We start from the raw sequence: 16,497 nt of genomic DNA, 5'->3' as shown, positions 1-16,497 counted from the left end.
AGTTACTTTATATACAATAAGGTATGGGAAAACTGTATTTGCTCCTGTACTGGGATAAATTAATTTTCAGAATACACAGCTCTAGAAAACTTTTTGTCTTTAAAACGTGAGTGACACGACAACCAGTTTTGAAAACTTTAAAGATCTACTTTTTTCAGAAAAACACTTCAGATAATATTTTTATTTTATTTAGAAGTTAGATACAATACAGAGCTTGTATCTTGCCAACAAATATGCTTCTAATACAAATTTTATATTGTGATAGGCAATATGTGAATTTTAATGCAAAAATCAGCATTTTGTAACATTAAATTTCCCTTGCACTAAATTCACTGTATTTCAAGACACAATGAATAATTTTATGTAACTGAAATGGAAAAACATACTTTGAGATGTCTAGTTTCAAAAACCATTGAAGCCTACCGATTTCTAGCAAGTTTTAATTTTCACCCCCATGTCCACTTATGTTTGAAAATGACCATTTGCATGTGTTTACATGTAACAAGGCCTTCTGGGAGAACAGTGTGTGTCACTGATGAGGCTACCCTGTATAAACAAGACTTAATAAAAATTGTAAATTTACAATAATAGTAACTCTGTATGACACATGCCCCAGAACTCAAAGAGATCCCCCATAATCATTGAATGGGAAGCCATGGAATTAAGCATTTACAATTCCTTATTAAAAGAAAGGGTGCTCTTCTTGTGTGAGTTTTTCGCTATTTCAATATAATTAACATAAATGAACGTTTACATTTCTCATTAATAGGACAGGAATGATTCTGGCATTTGCTCTTTTTTCAGTAGCATAGTTTGAGTGATTCTGTACAATTTTCAATATGTATTATATCATCTTCTTGTAATTTACATACCTGTAATTATCTTCTAACAGCAAGCTACCAGACTGAGCCTTATGAAATTGAAGATGTACAGGAAGGAGTCACATCTAGGGTAAGCATGTCAACATACCATGATTATAGAGGATGAACTCCAATCCGGGTGGGTGTTTCATAAAATTGGTCCTAAGATACAAATGACTTTACTAATGTTGTAACCCGCACCCGTTGCGGTACGGGTTAACCTGCCGGTATGCCCCCGATCCCGGGTTGCGGGCCGGGCCGAGTTCATTCTCAAACCCGCAGACCGCCATGCCAAAAAAAAGGGAGAAGTAACGACGCATAATAAAAACATTAACAATGAATATTGAGTTAGGATCATGTGCTTCTTACGTGGTGGATTCTTTTAGAGACGTAGATATTTCCTTTAAAAAAAATGCTGGCGTATTTTTGTCTTGTGAACAGTGAACAGGACTGAGACAGTTCGACATAAATACATCAGTTGCTCTTTCGAAGAAGGAGCGCGCGCCAGTGCAGCGCAGCACAGTAGTCGATCTAGTCAAAAGCAATCGCATAGGCCAATGAAACTCGATGTCGAGTTTCCCGTCCCATTTTTTCCAGCTCATAATGAGGATTTCATTATTCATTATTTTCCAGAAGATGAAAGTTTGACCTTTTGTAACCTTTGAACGCACGTTTATTCTGTGGAACTGTCTTGAAGCCAGGGAGCAAATCAATCATTTTTTTTGGGGGGTTCCATTTTCATTTTTTATAATAGTTCAGGGTCTCCATTTCTACCGTTTTGGAGGCTACTTTTTTCATTTCGGGGGCTCTTTTCAAATGCTACGTTTTTGTATTTTGAGGAATCCCTGTTCACTTATTAAATTAATTATTACTTATTGTTTAATATTGCATGATTTTAAAGTTATTTTTTTCATGCTTAGAATCTTGGATGTGGGTGTGTTTGTGTGGGTGTGACTATGAGTTGAACTTGGATATAAATTAATTCAATATCTAATTTCTACTCCATCTAATTCCAGTACTTGGCCATGTAATAAAGGCCCACATACCCTAACTTTTCCTGATGTTCTTTGAAAACGCAGATCTCCACGAAAATTGCATTTCTCTATGGGGGAGTCTAAATTTGGTGAGAATGAACTCATTAATAACTTAAATATACATGACAATGAAGAAATCATCTAACTTTATTGGCAGTTTTGAATAATATTCCCGAAATATAAACTCTGTCTGAAACATAAAATCACCATCATTGAGGCCTTTACAGAGCGAATTGTCCCCCAGAGCTCTGGCAGAGAGACAGAGCTCAGACTGGCTAGCTAGTACAAGCGCCAATGCGTACGTGCGTGAGCCTCCCGTCGGCCTTGTAAAACAGATTGAGTTTTGTTTGATGATTTTTTTGTCTGATATGCCGTATGACAACTCACCAATGCGAGGTTACTAGACTATGGGATTTATTGAGGTACATGTAGCTCGACCAAACCTCGAGCGATGTTCGTGCAGGCTCCACTCCACTTCACTACCGCTACATCGGGTAGGTAGAGCGTAGTGTAGCAGAAGTGAAGTTGAGTGGAGCCTGCACGAACATCGCTCGAGGTGTGGTTGACCATGCAGTGTCATTCCATTCACAAGAAAAAAACAAGAAAAGAATTACAGGTATTTACATGATATACAAGTAATTGTGACTGAAAAGCTTATATTAATGTTTTATATCAGTTCTGAATCTAGATCTATGTCAAAATAGTAAAATAATGAATTATTTTCAGAATTTGATTTTAAAACGCGGTCCAAATTTCATAACGCGGGCGGGCGACAGGAAACTGAACATCGAATTTGCTGGGCAGCCTGGGCTACATGTAGCTAGCGCGCGCTGAGCTGCGGCTCCGATCCGAGGAGTTAATTGCGCAATGCTTTCGATTACGAGATCAGAGCGCGAGCCGACCCATTTCGGGTACAAAGTAACCCAAAAAACATTTTCTCTCCGGAATAAAAGGCGAATTTGCAAATTGTAAGTAAATTCACTCTAGGCTAGGTTAGTAGTTGGCATATATTTTCGTGATTTGAGCCTGTATAGTGTGGGGATTGCAGAAATAATTTTCATTTTTCAAAGATAAATTTACTTGCGGGTTAAAACCCGACGGGTCAGCGGGTCCCGCTTGCAAATTATTGGATTATACGGGACGGTACGGTTCGGGTTTTCACTTGCGGGTTACAACATTAGACTTTACGCACGACTGGTGATCCTTTCCTGCGTTATCCCTATAATTGATTTATGACCTAAGAACATGTTCCAGTCGTGCATAACGTTTCAAACAGCCTTATGAAACACCCACCTGGGGATTATTTTATAAGGCTGTTTGTGAGAGACACTTGATTGGTGATCCTTTCTTTTGCAGGATTAAATACTCCAAATTGTCTCACTTTTGACATAGTATAGGAGTTCATATCACTATAATGGAGTGTCTGCAAAGCTTTCATGAAGCCTGTCGGTACAAAATTGTAAATCCAGTTTTATCCGGAATCATCTTACACTCAACGGCAATCACTCTTGCCCGCTCCCTCCACTTTGAATGATTCACTGTATCCATCTTTAACCCAACTCTCCTTCTGAACTTGCTTCTCCCATGTCTTCTTGGGCTTTCCCTCCTCAAGCCACCCATCTCGCGTTCGCGTGGATTCCAGACTAGGAGTTGAATAGGAAACTTTGAAGAGTTACTGACAGATCAATGGCCTCTTCCAATATGATCTTTCAACGTTGATACAGTGGTTTCGCAGAGTGATTTAATTGGGTCTTTTACAGTAACACTTGTGTTAGAGATGCTTTGATCCGTAATGCAAAGATATAACATTGGTTGGAACATATGCTAAGAGACTTGCACTTGCATGATCTGTTCAGAGATCTCATGCATTTGATGTCATGGATGCTCTCAGGTGGGGATCATGTTAATTTATCTGTATTTTGTTATTATTACTATTACTTTTCATATACAGTGCAGCTGCCAACAGTAGCCTTTTGGGACTCCAATCATAATTGGTGAAAGCTGTAACTAGTAATCAACACAATTGTAATCCTAAAATATGCCATCAAAATGCTTTGATGTTGCATAGACAAACTAAAAGGAAGCATTTATCTTTTCCTAACTATGATGACATCTTAATAATTAATTGTTGGTCCTTTATCTCCAGGCAATGATGAGGGATCTGCCAGCAGAGGAGAGAGAGAAGATCAAGGAACAGGTTGAACTGTTCCGTCAAGAGAAGGAGAAGCTAGATCTTGAGATGGCTAAATGGGATGATAGTGGTAATGATATCATCATCTTAGCTAGACAGATGTGTATGATCATGATGGAGATGACAGATTTCACCCGGTAAGTACATCACCTGTATACCTGGGCCCGTCTTACAAAGGCTTGCGATAAATATAAATCAATTTCAAACTGAGATTGATCGGAATTTGTTTGTTTAAGAGATAGTCATTTTTATCAGTCACCATTTGACGTTTATTTGAATTTATCGCAAGTCTTTGTAAAAAAGGGCCCAGATATTCCTTTGCTATTTTTTTTTCAAACCACTCACCCCATCTTAAGTTGATATACTGTTACTAGTAGTTTTATAAATCATGTTCACTACCTGATCACTTTCTTTCTATCATAACTTCACCTTTTATAATATTATTGGTCTTATCACTCTGATGCAATTTGAATTGTTACATTGGTATATTTCTATTTACTTTTTAGTCTTATCTTTCTTTAGATGGTTGTGTGTGATAACATTTTTGTCTCGCCTGCATAGCAGAGCGAGACTACAGGCGCCGCTTTTCCGACGGCGGCGTCGTCAACATTGAAATCTTAACCAAGGTTAAATTTTTGAAATGTTGTTATAACTTGGAAAGTGTATGGACCTAGTTCATAAAACTTAGACATAAGGGTTATAGTGTATCACTGAACATCCTGCCCGAGTTTCAGGTCACATGACCGAGGTCAAAGGTCACTTAGAGTCAACGAAGTTTGACAATTTTTTGGGTATTTGTGGAATTGTCATCATAACTTTGAAAATTTATGGATCTAGTTCATGAAACAGACAAGGTTAATCAAGTATGCTTTGCATAATATGTCTTAGGTCACATGATCATGGTCAAAGGTCATGTTGGGTCAATGGACATAGTATTTATTATCATATGAGTGTTTTCTTTTGTGAACAATTATTCAATAGCTGTTTTCAAAGTCCGCACTGCTGCTATATCGAATCGCATAATGCAGGCAAGACTGCCAGAAGCGTTCCACTTGTTCCCAACTAAAGTGCATTCCTACCAGCAGACTTATTGGAGGACAAACAAAGACCTGTCCATCACACCATGATAAATCTTTGTCTTATGCAAAAGTTTCCCATTGTTATTCCCACTATTGTAACATCATCTGAAACTGCTCTATAGAAAGAGTCATTGACAGTGATAGTAACATCTTACCGGTATTTCCCATAGATCAAAATTGATCGATTCATGTCCTGGCCACTATGTGCAATTAATGATGAAAACAATAGTACAGTCAATTAATTGCCTTGCTTTGTATTCCAGAGCCCTGGGGGTAAGGGGAGAGAGTTTCATTAACATTTTCGTCCGACAAGATGTCAGATCTTACAACTTTCCTTGATTTTGATTGGCTGAGAACCACTGTTACTATGGTAACTGCCGGATAAATTGGGACTTGTTGGATACCAGGTAAAATGTCCAACAAGTCCTTTCGTGAGACGCTCCCCAGGTGGGTGTCTCATAAAGCTGTTCATAAGTTACAAGTTATGAAAGACTGGAATAATTTCTTAGGTGGTAAGTCAACTACTTAGGGATGATCACATAGCACGAGAAAGGATCACCAGTCGCTTATAACTTTCAAACAGCTGTATGAAACACCATGCCGGTCTAGCAATGCATATACGTAGGATGAGATCGTCGTATGAGATAGTAATTGTATCAATATCTGTTAACTTTCAGTGGAAAGGGTAAGCTAAAAACAACCATGGATGTGATCAATGCTGCTAAGAGAATTGCTGACACTGGTACTAAACTGGATAAACTTGCCAGACAGATCGCCGATCAGGTATGATTTATTTGGACCTGCTGAATGAATTCACATGTAGACACACTTTCGTAATGCAAATCCTTAATCCCCTCTACTTTCCAGGCCCTGGTTTTGGTTCATGTGAAAATATATATTAGTCCATAAACTTAAAGGGGAATGGAACCTTTGGAACAAGTAGGCTCGTGTCGAAACAGAAAAATCAAAGAATAAGAACAAAGAAAGTTTGAGAAAAATCAGACAAATAATGAGAAAGTTATGAGCATTTGAATATTGCAATCACTAATGATATGGAGATCCTCCAATTGGCAATGCAACAAGGATGTGTGATGTCACATGTGAACAACTTTCCATTTGATGGACTATAAAATACCCCCAAAATGTATCGTTTTGCTTTTTCTTATGGTGATACAAACTCTTTATCCATAATGTATCCTTTAAAATCTGTATTACATGCCATCCTATAAAAAGAATACATGATCTACTGAAATATGTGATAAAAGAGGCATTTTAAGTGAAATATATACTAAAGTAATGGGGAGAGTTGTTCACAAGTGACATCACAAATCTTTGTTGCATTGCCAATGTGAGGATCTCCATAGCATTAGTGATCGCAATATTCAAATGCTCATAACTTTCTCATTATATGTCCGATTTTTCTCAAACTTTCGTTGATCTGTTTCTTTGATTTTTCTGTTTTCACACAAGCTATCTTGTTTCAAAGGTTTCATTCGCCTTTAAGCGCGAATCTGTACACATTTTTTAAATATGAGCATTTATATCAATACCTACACATACATGTACCTTGTTTGTGATTTCCACAATTTATTGTAGTGAACATATCTTATCCAAATTTATTTGATGGATTGAGTAGGTATCTTTTGAACATTATACATTATTTTGTAATGAGCAGTCAATTATCATAGTTATGATTATTGATCCTTGCTATTATATATATATATATATATAATAAAGTAAAAATTCATGGTGAAATAATTGTAACATTGCACATATCTGCTGTCATTATTCCCACACAAAATCAAGGTGTGTTCAAATTTTGATTTTAGTTACACTGCTGTAAAGCAGACAGAATTTAAGAAATATGTCAGTTAAAATGTTTGTAATGAATCCCTTGTACTTAGTCCTTAAAGCATTGTGTTGATTTAATCATGAACTTTTGATTTGAATGACCAACAGTGTCCTGACTCTTCATCAAAGGAGGATCTGCTCGCATACCTCCAACGTATCGCCCTCTATTGTCATCAATTGAACATCACCAGTAAAGTCAAGGCTGAAATTCAGAATATCAGTGGGGAGTTGGTCCTTTCTGGGGTAAGTAAATCTCTTTATTTTATCTCTTTTGTTTAACCATGTTTGATTCAATGAAATAAGTAGCATTAAATGCTTTCCTCGCTACAATCACTCACCATCAACAGCAATGGCGCATACAATTGACTGTGGTTTACCGTAAGTAACGGTGTATTAACCGTACCCGTGTATTAACTGCACCCCCAACTTGGAACAAAAAAAACAAAAAAACAAAAAAACAAAAAAAAAATATCCTTCTCACATTTACATGCATATTTGAGGTACGAAGAAACAAAAACTAAGTTAAAGATTTCAAAGTATTCAAAGAGATTACCGGTATGCGGAAATCTGCTGTTCTTGATCAATTCATCTACAAATGTTAGCAAGAAAGAAAGGTCCCGACAATATTGGCCACTTACACACTCACTCACCTCACAGTCACAGTGTACACACACACAGCACTGCCGTTCTTGTACATGTACATTGCAAACTTCTATACGGTACCACTACTAGTACATCTTATCAAATTGTGAACTGTGTCTTTCACATTTCTTGCATCACAACCTCACAATCACTTTCAGAATTTGTCTAGCATTCGATGGCTTAGCATGAATTTTGGATACGGGATTACAGGAAGGTTCAAGAAACAAAGAAATTTGCATTTTTCCACTTGTTTTACGGCTTCGTGCCGTCTCTCTCATACGTGGTGCACGGTGTACATGGTATCTTATGAAAAGCAAACAGGAAAGAAAAAAATAAGCTGGCGCGAAACGGGACTTTGAGGGGTTAAAATGAATAGCGCCAGCTTAAGTCGCACTAAAACCACAATACAACGCAAGCTAGCTCTCGGCTCTTGCTCAGCTGTGACAAATTATTACCGAGAATGCTTGGCGTCTCTTTGAACTTAGCCAGGGAACTTCGCTGCTTTGAATCGAGAATAAAGTCTAAATTAGTGTCATGAAGGTAGGTGCATTTGTTATGGACACTATTTGATTAAGATCGTAATAATCGCTTCCCATTACCCGCGGCTCATACCCCTCTAAACGACATTGCCCTGGGCGGCTACGCCCGGCCACTCGATGTGTTGTAAACTGGCAGACTTCTTATATGTTCGGGAGGGGTTACGCGGGCGGGCTCAGACCCGTCACCGTGGATAAACCGCACCCCCGACTTTTGCTTATATCCCGCCAAGAAAAAGGTGCGGTTAATACACCGTTACTTACGGTACTTGTTGAATTAAATCTTTTTTATTTCTTGAGAAGAAGAAAGCTTATTCATATATGACAAAATAAGTCACATCACATTTGATAATAAATATACATTACATTCTCAAGTCTAAAACATATCTTAAGTTGAGTAGACAAACTCACAACATAATGATTCCATTTTGATGTCAAGGCCTATATCATATGATCTCATATTTATTTCATTATTACGTCAGGAATTATTTTGAATGATTGTCTTGCATTATGCTGTTTTCATTTGTCCTTACTTTTGATTTTTTTCCAGTTTTTTTATAGCAATGTAATAAAATAGTTGCTTGCCTCTACGGACATGTGTCTCTTATGATCTGAGTGCGCAGTCTCTTTTGCTTCCCAAGTCATTGTGATTCCATGGTGATATTGAGGTCTCTCCTGATAAAACAAAGATTTTTGTTATGAAAGGAGCCTTACAGAAATGACAGTCAAGGACATGGAAATTCATATAACATGAATAATATTTGAAAGAATTATTGGACACATCTGAAGTGAAGTTCATATGGTTTTAAAACTGAACTGTCTCCTTGCAGTGATGCTAGAAAGTTAGTGAATCCCACCATAAAATTTATTGTACTCCTTCATGCTGAGTGTTGAATGTAGACAACAACACAACAATGTCACGCGAGCCCAGAAAAATAGACTTTATTGAATGTAATATTTTATCACCCGACTTCACAATTAAATATCTATGACATAGCAGAACTTGAACACTTTTAGATAAGTTCATTTTCTTGTGGGGTTCACTAACTTTTTACCATCACTGTATATGTACAGATATATATACTGATAAATGAAGATTTAAATCGATAGCAAGTCATTGATTTTTCTATTACTAGACATATTAAATAATATAATAATATAGGATTTGTATAGCGCACGTATCCACCTTGCTAGGTGCTCAAGGCGCTCCTATATTACCCCGGCTAAGCTAGTCTACCGATTCTGGTGCGCACAGCTTTTTAAGGAATTACTTCCTGCCCGTACCCATTTACCTCACCTGGGTCGAGTGCAGCAGTGTGGATAAATTTCTTGCTGCAGGAAAACACGCCATGGCTAGGATTCGAACTCACGACCCTCTGTTTGAAAGGCGAGAGTCAGAACCACTAGACCACGACGCCCCCATATTGTAGGAGATTACAGTGTCATTTGTTAGACAGGGGATTTAGTCCATTCATTATTCACTTTAGAAACTCTCAATTGAATGAGAACAATGTATTTCCTGCTTCCCACCTTTACCTGATCATTAACCAGTACAAGTACAGGATCCCTCATGCATGGGCTCATCTGCTACAATGCATTTTCTATCAGGAATTAGAGAATCTGCTAAAATGAGGAGTTGATTTTTATTTACTGGTGCAATGCAAATAATAATCATTTTTATGCAACAGGGTTAAAGATTGTAGCCATTTCTAAATGCTTAAATTTATCACATAAGCACTCTTTAGTTTTGTGCTAACATGCATCAGGGTGTACATGTATGAAGTGCACAGTAAAAAAGGCATAACAGGCACTCTAATTTGTTTATATATTTCTAAATTGTACAAATAAATACTGGTTGACCACACTACCATTGAAAATGTTCCAGCAGTCTTTGGTTCCATAATGCATGATTATTCTCCATAGCTTTACATAAAGGATGAAGAAGATCACACTATATTTCTTAGTCTTCAAACTCTTTCAATTATTATTCATGCTATATGAACTTCAGTGCTCTAGACTGCAATCTCAGTGAGGTTTCTTTTAAGAGAGGATCTTCATTATTAGGAGAGTATTTGACATCACCCGAATAGCCTGGAATCATTAAACCTGTTTGCCTCATCATTTGATAAATGGTTGTTTATCTTCCAATCAATTTTATCCCTGTACGCAATAAGACGTGTGATGTAGCTTGGGTCTAATCAGCAATATTGTTTTGTTTTGTTTCATGCAACAGTGCTAATATTACTTTATTTTGTTTTGTATGATAGTTGGACAGTGCTACTTCCTTGATCCAAGCTGCTAAGAACTTGATGGGATCTGTAGTCCAGACGGTCAAGGCTTCCTACGTAGCATCTACAAAATTCAGATCCAAGATGCAAGCAGCTGGAACAACTGCTGTAAGTAAATCTGTTCATGCCTAGGAATACAGCTATAGGATGATTACAAATGGTTTCTCCTGTTTTTGTAGGTGTCTGTGTTTGATACAATCAATCAAATAATATAAAGAATGCAAGTTTTGGCTTGTTACACCATGACGTCTTCTCTTGTAAAATTTTGTGACTTCAATAAATCATCGCAAAATTTTCTCACATTCATCCCTTCATTATGGAAGTTGTATTGTGATTTGTGTCTTGCCTGCATAGCAGAGCGAGACTGTAGGTGCCGCTTTTCCGACCGCGGCTGCGTCAACATTGAAATCTTTTCCAAGGTTAAGTTTTTGAAATGTCATCATAACTTAGAAAGTATATGGACCTAGTTCATAAAACTTGGGACATAAGAGTAATCAAGTATTCCTGAACATCCTGCTTGAGTTTCAGGTCACATGACCAAATTCAAAGGTCATTTAGGGTCAATGAACTGAGACTATGTTGGGGGAATCAATATCGAAATCTTAACCAAGGTTAAGTTTTTGAAATGTTGTCATAACTTCAAAAGTATATTTACCTAGTTCATAAACTTATGCATAAGGGTAATAGTGTATCACTGACCATCCTGCTTGAGTTTCAGGTCACATGATTAAGGTCAAGGGTCAGTTAGGGTCAACAAACTTTGGCCATGTTGGGGTTATTTGAGGAATTGTCATCATAACTTTAAAAGGTTATGGATCTAGTTCATGAAACTTGCACATAAGAGCGACCACGTATCCTTGAACATCCTGTGGGAGTTTCAGGTCACATGACCAAGGTCAAAGGTCATTTAGAGTCAATAAACTTTGGTAATGTTTGGGGTATTTGTGGAATTGTCATAACTTTTAAAGTTTATGGATCTAGTTCATGAAACTTGGACTTGAGCAGCCATGTATCCCTGAATACCCTGTGCGCGTTTCAGGAACATGGCCAAGGTCAAAGGTCAATGAACTCTGGCCGTGTTTGGAGTATGTGTTGAATTGGCATCATAACTTAAAAAGTTAATGGATCTCGCTCATGAAACATTGACATAAGGGTAATCAAGTATGAATGATTGTTTTGTACATGTCTTAGGTCACATGATCATGGTCAAAGGTCGTTTTGGGTCAGTGGGAAATAATATTTTATTATCACATTCTTCTGTGAATAATTATTCTTTAGCTGTTTTCAAAGGCAGCATTGCTGCTATATCAAATTGCGTAATGCAGGCGAGACTGCCAGAGGCGTTCCACTTGTTCTTTCAATTCTTTTTGCATTCGCGATGTTTAATGAGCCAATTTTTTTTACATCTGTCATCTTTAGGCTTGTAGCATGAAAATAAAAAATGATTTCTGCATATTTTTAAGTTTCTTTAAATGTCTATTTTATGTCACAATTACATGTTTCTTACAGTCTCCTGTAGTTAGGTAAGTGATAAATTTGCATTGTTTTCTTAACAATTCTCTGTTTCTTCTTCACAGTCTCCTGTAGTCCTATGGAAGATGAAGGCTCCAGAGAAGAAGCCTCTTGTCAGACGTGAGATCCCTGATGAATTTGATTCTAAGATCAGGAAGGCAGCCAAGAAACGTGAAGTCAATCCTGTACAAGCTCTCAGTGAATTCAAGGAGAAAGGTCCATTTTAAGATGCTGACTGATTATACCTACGCCCCGTCTTACAAAGAGTTGTGATTGATCCGATCAATCACAACTATGGAAAGCCAACTATGCCAACATCTAAAATGCGCGTTTGTCAAAATGTTTTCTAGATACATGTATGATGTACATGTGTATACTAATACATTCATTGTTGTCTTGATAATATGTGCTCCTCTTTGTTTCCAAGTAACTGTGCAAAACTTTGGTAGGAAAATTATGACTATGATGGATTTCCATAGAGTTGAGATTGATCGAATCAATCGCAACTCTTTGTAATGTTATGAATGACCCGTGATCCTTTCTTAGGCACTAAATCCACATCATTGAAAATTCAATGTATATCATGTACCACAAGAAAGGATGCCAATCTTTTGTAAAGCTGCACGTAACTTACGAACAGCTTTATGAAACACCCACTCGGGTGTGTTTCATAAATCTCTTCATATTGAGTTACGCACGACTGCACACATGATTTTACGCATGACTGGTGATCCTTTCTTGGTTGCTAAATCAGATTCTCAAACATATTGATTCCCCTCAGCTACAGTTGGAATCTGATCTTTGTAGATTGAAATTAACATTTTAACACGAATTTGGGAAAAGTGGGAAATGGATCTCATTATGTTAAAATAGGGATAATATTTGGTGTTTCATTAAGCGCAATTAAGCGTCAGTAGTCGTATTGTGTGTAAATTAAGAAAAGCTTTATGAAATGGCCCTCTACACGGGATATCTCTGGTCTTACTTCAGTTGTTGAAAGCTAGTTTTAAGCGTTGTCTTGAAGTAATTGGTATTCCTTATTTACAGACATCTTACCTAGTCCATTCTCATACAAGAAAACAGTAATAGAGGTAACTTTTGCTCGGTGATATATGAATATTTACAAAGACTATGCTTATTGTAATATGCATAATTCTTTGGCTGCAGAATATTGAATGATAATAGATAAAACAAACAATTTTATAATATATTAATCACTTTTTTTCCATCTGCAGAGTGATCAAGATGACTACAGACTTTATTTCTTCTGTCCAAAATTAATCAATTGTTAAGGCCAATACTTGTGTTAATAGTATTAGTTTTTAATCACTCACAGTACTTGTTTTTTTTACCAAAGCTGGACTGAGTACTAACAAATAAAGTATTGTAAGAAATCCAAACTTGGCATCATTTGTAGGTTAATGAAGTTCATTTTTAACAGTTAGAGAAAGAATGATTGAGCTGAAAGTTATCAAAACAACATACATATAGATCCAAAGAGAATTCAGTTGGATTTTTTTTTTCATTTAGAATATATAAAACCAACAAAATAGCTTGACCATATTTCCAGAAGTGTTGTATTGTCAGAGACAGTAGTTCTTTAATACCATGTTATTCTGTAATAATGATAAGTTATTTTATTTCAGCAGATGTGTAGTAATTAACTTATTGGATGAGCCTGCGCCTATGTATGTTTTAATAGAAATATGGCACAATATAAATGCTGTGGAATCTTCATCATCATCATCATGAGAATGAGGACTTGTGAACTTTAAAGTATTATGCAGTGTTTTAAAAATTCAAATAAATGAATTGCTACGTTTTGATAGAGTTAACATTATGGTAATTGAATGTTTATTTATAGTGATTTTATAAAAGATGACTTAAGCATTTCCTGTATTTAATTATCTTAACATGTGTGTGTTAAATGTTTTAAAAAAGGCATATTTGGGATAAACGTATGCTTCTTAATTTTTATGTTTTTCATGTAAATGACCAATTACTACAGGCGGAAGCATTCATCTCATCAGTACTAAATTGAAAAATGGTCCAATATCATTTACATAGATTACTTACTAGTACTAAAACACCTCTTACCAAATCTGTAATATAGTACTTCCTAATGAATTATGTTTTTTTAAGTATTATTTTTTCCAAAGGGCCTCTGCTAAGAAATTGTAATCTGTTTTCCAATTTAATTGAAAAAAAATAATACACAAAAGCATATCGTGAATTGAGTTACACACTCCCTATATGTTATCATTCTGTTTCGATGCATTGTACACAAGACCTGAAGCGTGACAAACATTTTATTGAACTGAACAAAAATGGATACAGGATTTAATATCAACCTGTGTTTCTTCTCAATGATCTTAAATTCAATTTCGACATTGTATTTATTTTTCTTACCGTATGTTGGTGAGTCCAAAGGCCATAAGCTTTTCTATATATTTTAAATGAAATTTTTGAAGAATGCCTAAAATGACTTTTTCAATTAACAAATAGTGGGGAGTATACGTGTGTAAATATCTTAGAGGTGTATGGATATGGGAGAGAGGGGGTAAGACCTATATAATCTGATCAAAGTATTTGTAATTGGTTTTCAAAGTAACAAAAACATATTTTAGGTGAGTTTTTCTTTAGTTCTTTATTATCATTGTATGTGATGAAGGGTGCTAATGGTGGAATTGAACTATTGAAATCTGTGATTACATAATTATGTGTAAATTGAAAGATAATGCGTCAGTGGGTGATGTCTGATATAGCGTGCCTAGATAGTGCCTTCTAGAATTAAAACATGATGGCTTCTTAAGTGAAGTTATAATTTCTTGAAAATATGTTTTTAACCTTGCTAAAAGTCTACTCACTTCATTTTGATTGCTGTTATGTCTTTTGCTCTTTTTTTCTGCCTTCATATCACCAAAACAGAAACGTTTATAGCTACATGAATGTTTTATAGTTCACACAATTTGTATCCTTATCTACACGCCAGAATCATAAATGTTTCTTACAATATGATATTCTTGCCGTGGCAATTTTAAGATAATGAAAGCCAAAAGTTAATCTAGTTAAAATATGTATGCATGACTCACATGCATACTGGATTGTTACTTATTATGGTTACAGTATAGAATATTTCTTCTCATGAAGTAATACTACAAGAGACTTTGATCCTTTTCACCTTCTAGGAATGTGTGATGTTTATTCGGGCATTGGGAAGGTCAAAATATTGAGATAATTTTGTGATTGCTGCAGAGATCAGGTTTAAACAATTAATTTCTGGTTAAAATGTGCTGTATTGAACCTGGGTCGCTACTTAATCATTCTGTGCTTGTGTGTATGTTTTGCATTCCTTTGCTATGAGAGTTATTATGCTTAAATCAACGATTTTGATACTTATGTTTAGTTTGTGTACATAAAACAGAACTCCAATATGCAAAGTTCTTCCGAAAAAAAATCTTGAAAAAAGTTTTCTTGTTTGGATATTATTGTATCATTACCCATTTCTAGTCATGTTCTGAAATAGTGTAGTTTTGCATGGTTTCTTATTTTATTTTTAGCTTTATTTGTTTTTTCTGATATTTATTGAAGAATCATAAACTTCTGCACATATGATACTTATCAACCTAGAACTAAGATTTTTATATACATCGTGAACAAATTGAAATGTATTCAGTTAGTAATGTATTCCTGTCTTGTACATTGTATTCTGATATTTGCATCTGGCTTGTCTATGCTTCTGCTAATTGAATTTCAAAAAAATAGATGAATAAAACGTTATTGCATAATTTAACCATACTATTCTTACATTTGTTTTTTTTTGTATTGCTTGATAATAATTGTCAACAATGTGTGCCCTCTAATTCTCGGACTTTTACAAAGAAAAGCCAATAATCAAATTCAAAGTTGCCCCTCTTATATTGCTGTAGTGATGATTTTTTAGCACTAAGCAAGATGCTATTGCAGATGAATGAAACGGGAATAGTTACTTATTCTACCCATTTTAAATTCAATGGGCTGAACACACCTGTAATAAAAGTTTGGAAAAAAGAGGACAGTAGAATGTCAAATATTAATTTTGTGGGGGAGGTGCAGAGGACTAGGCAGAGAGGGGTGGGCAAATAATGGAAGTAAAGAAGAACGAATGATAATGAGAGTGGATTAGTGGGATGGGTACTCTCTTAAACTGCGAATTATTTGTAAGCAAAATAGGACGTACAAACTAGGGGGTTGCGGGGTTAGACCAGTGGCTTTGGTAGATCCAGCCGGATTAGACGCAATACCGTTTACCGGCCCACATTGAACACAATGGTGACCCAGCAAAGGTATATGTTTATTCATTCATTTGTTTCAGCGAGATACGCTGTCACGATTACAAACTAGTACTCTTGACGAAACGGTTACACTTCGTAATTCCGAAGGTTCGTAATTCCGAAACGCGTAAATTGCCTATACCTCGATGTTCGTTAATCCGAAAACGTAAAAGGGTTCGTTAATCCGAACA

General features: G+C 36.0%; 1 protein-coding gene across 1 annotated transcript in view; it reads left to right on the top strand.

Moving 5' to 3' along the window:
- LOC129273516 (catenin alpha-2-like) overlaps positions 1-15,786 on the top strand; it is a 36,645-nt gene extending 20,859 nt beyond the window's left edge. Inside the window, exons 16-21 of the mRNA XM_064107520.1 lie at positions 893-951; positions 4,041-4,222; positions 5,842-5,947; positions 7,124-7,258; positions 10,461-10,589; positions 12,059-15,786. Of these exons, the coding sequence (XP_063963590.1) occupies positions 893-951; positions 4,041-4,222; positions 5,842-5,947; positions 7,124-7,258; positions 10,461-10,589; positions 12,059-12,220 (773 nt within the window). The 3' untranslated portion in view covers positions 12,221-15,786. The remainder of the gene's footprint in view (positions 1-892; positions 952-4,040; positions 4,223-5,841; positions 5,948-7,123; positions 7,259-10,460; positions 10,590-12,058) is intronic.
- The last annotated feature ends 711 nt before the right edge of the window (positions 15,787-16,497 follow it).

Source organism: Lytechinus pictus, chromosome 12, assembly GCF_037042905.1.
Source record: "Lytechinus pictus isolate F3 Inbred chromosome 12, Lp3.0, whole genome shotgun sequence".
NCBI lineage: Eukaryota > Metazoa > Echinodermata > Echinoidea > Temnopleuroida > Toxopneustidae > Lytechinus > Lytechinus pictus.
The sequence above is the reverse complement of the archived record's forward strand: the minus strand, read 5'-3'. Positions and strand labels throughout refer to the sequence as shown.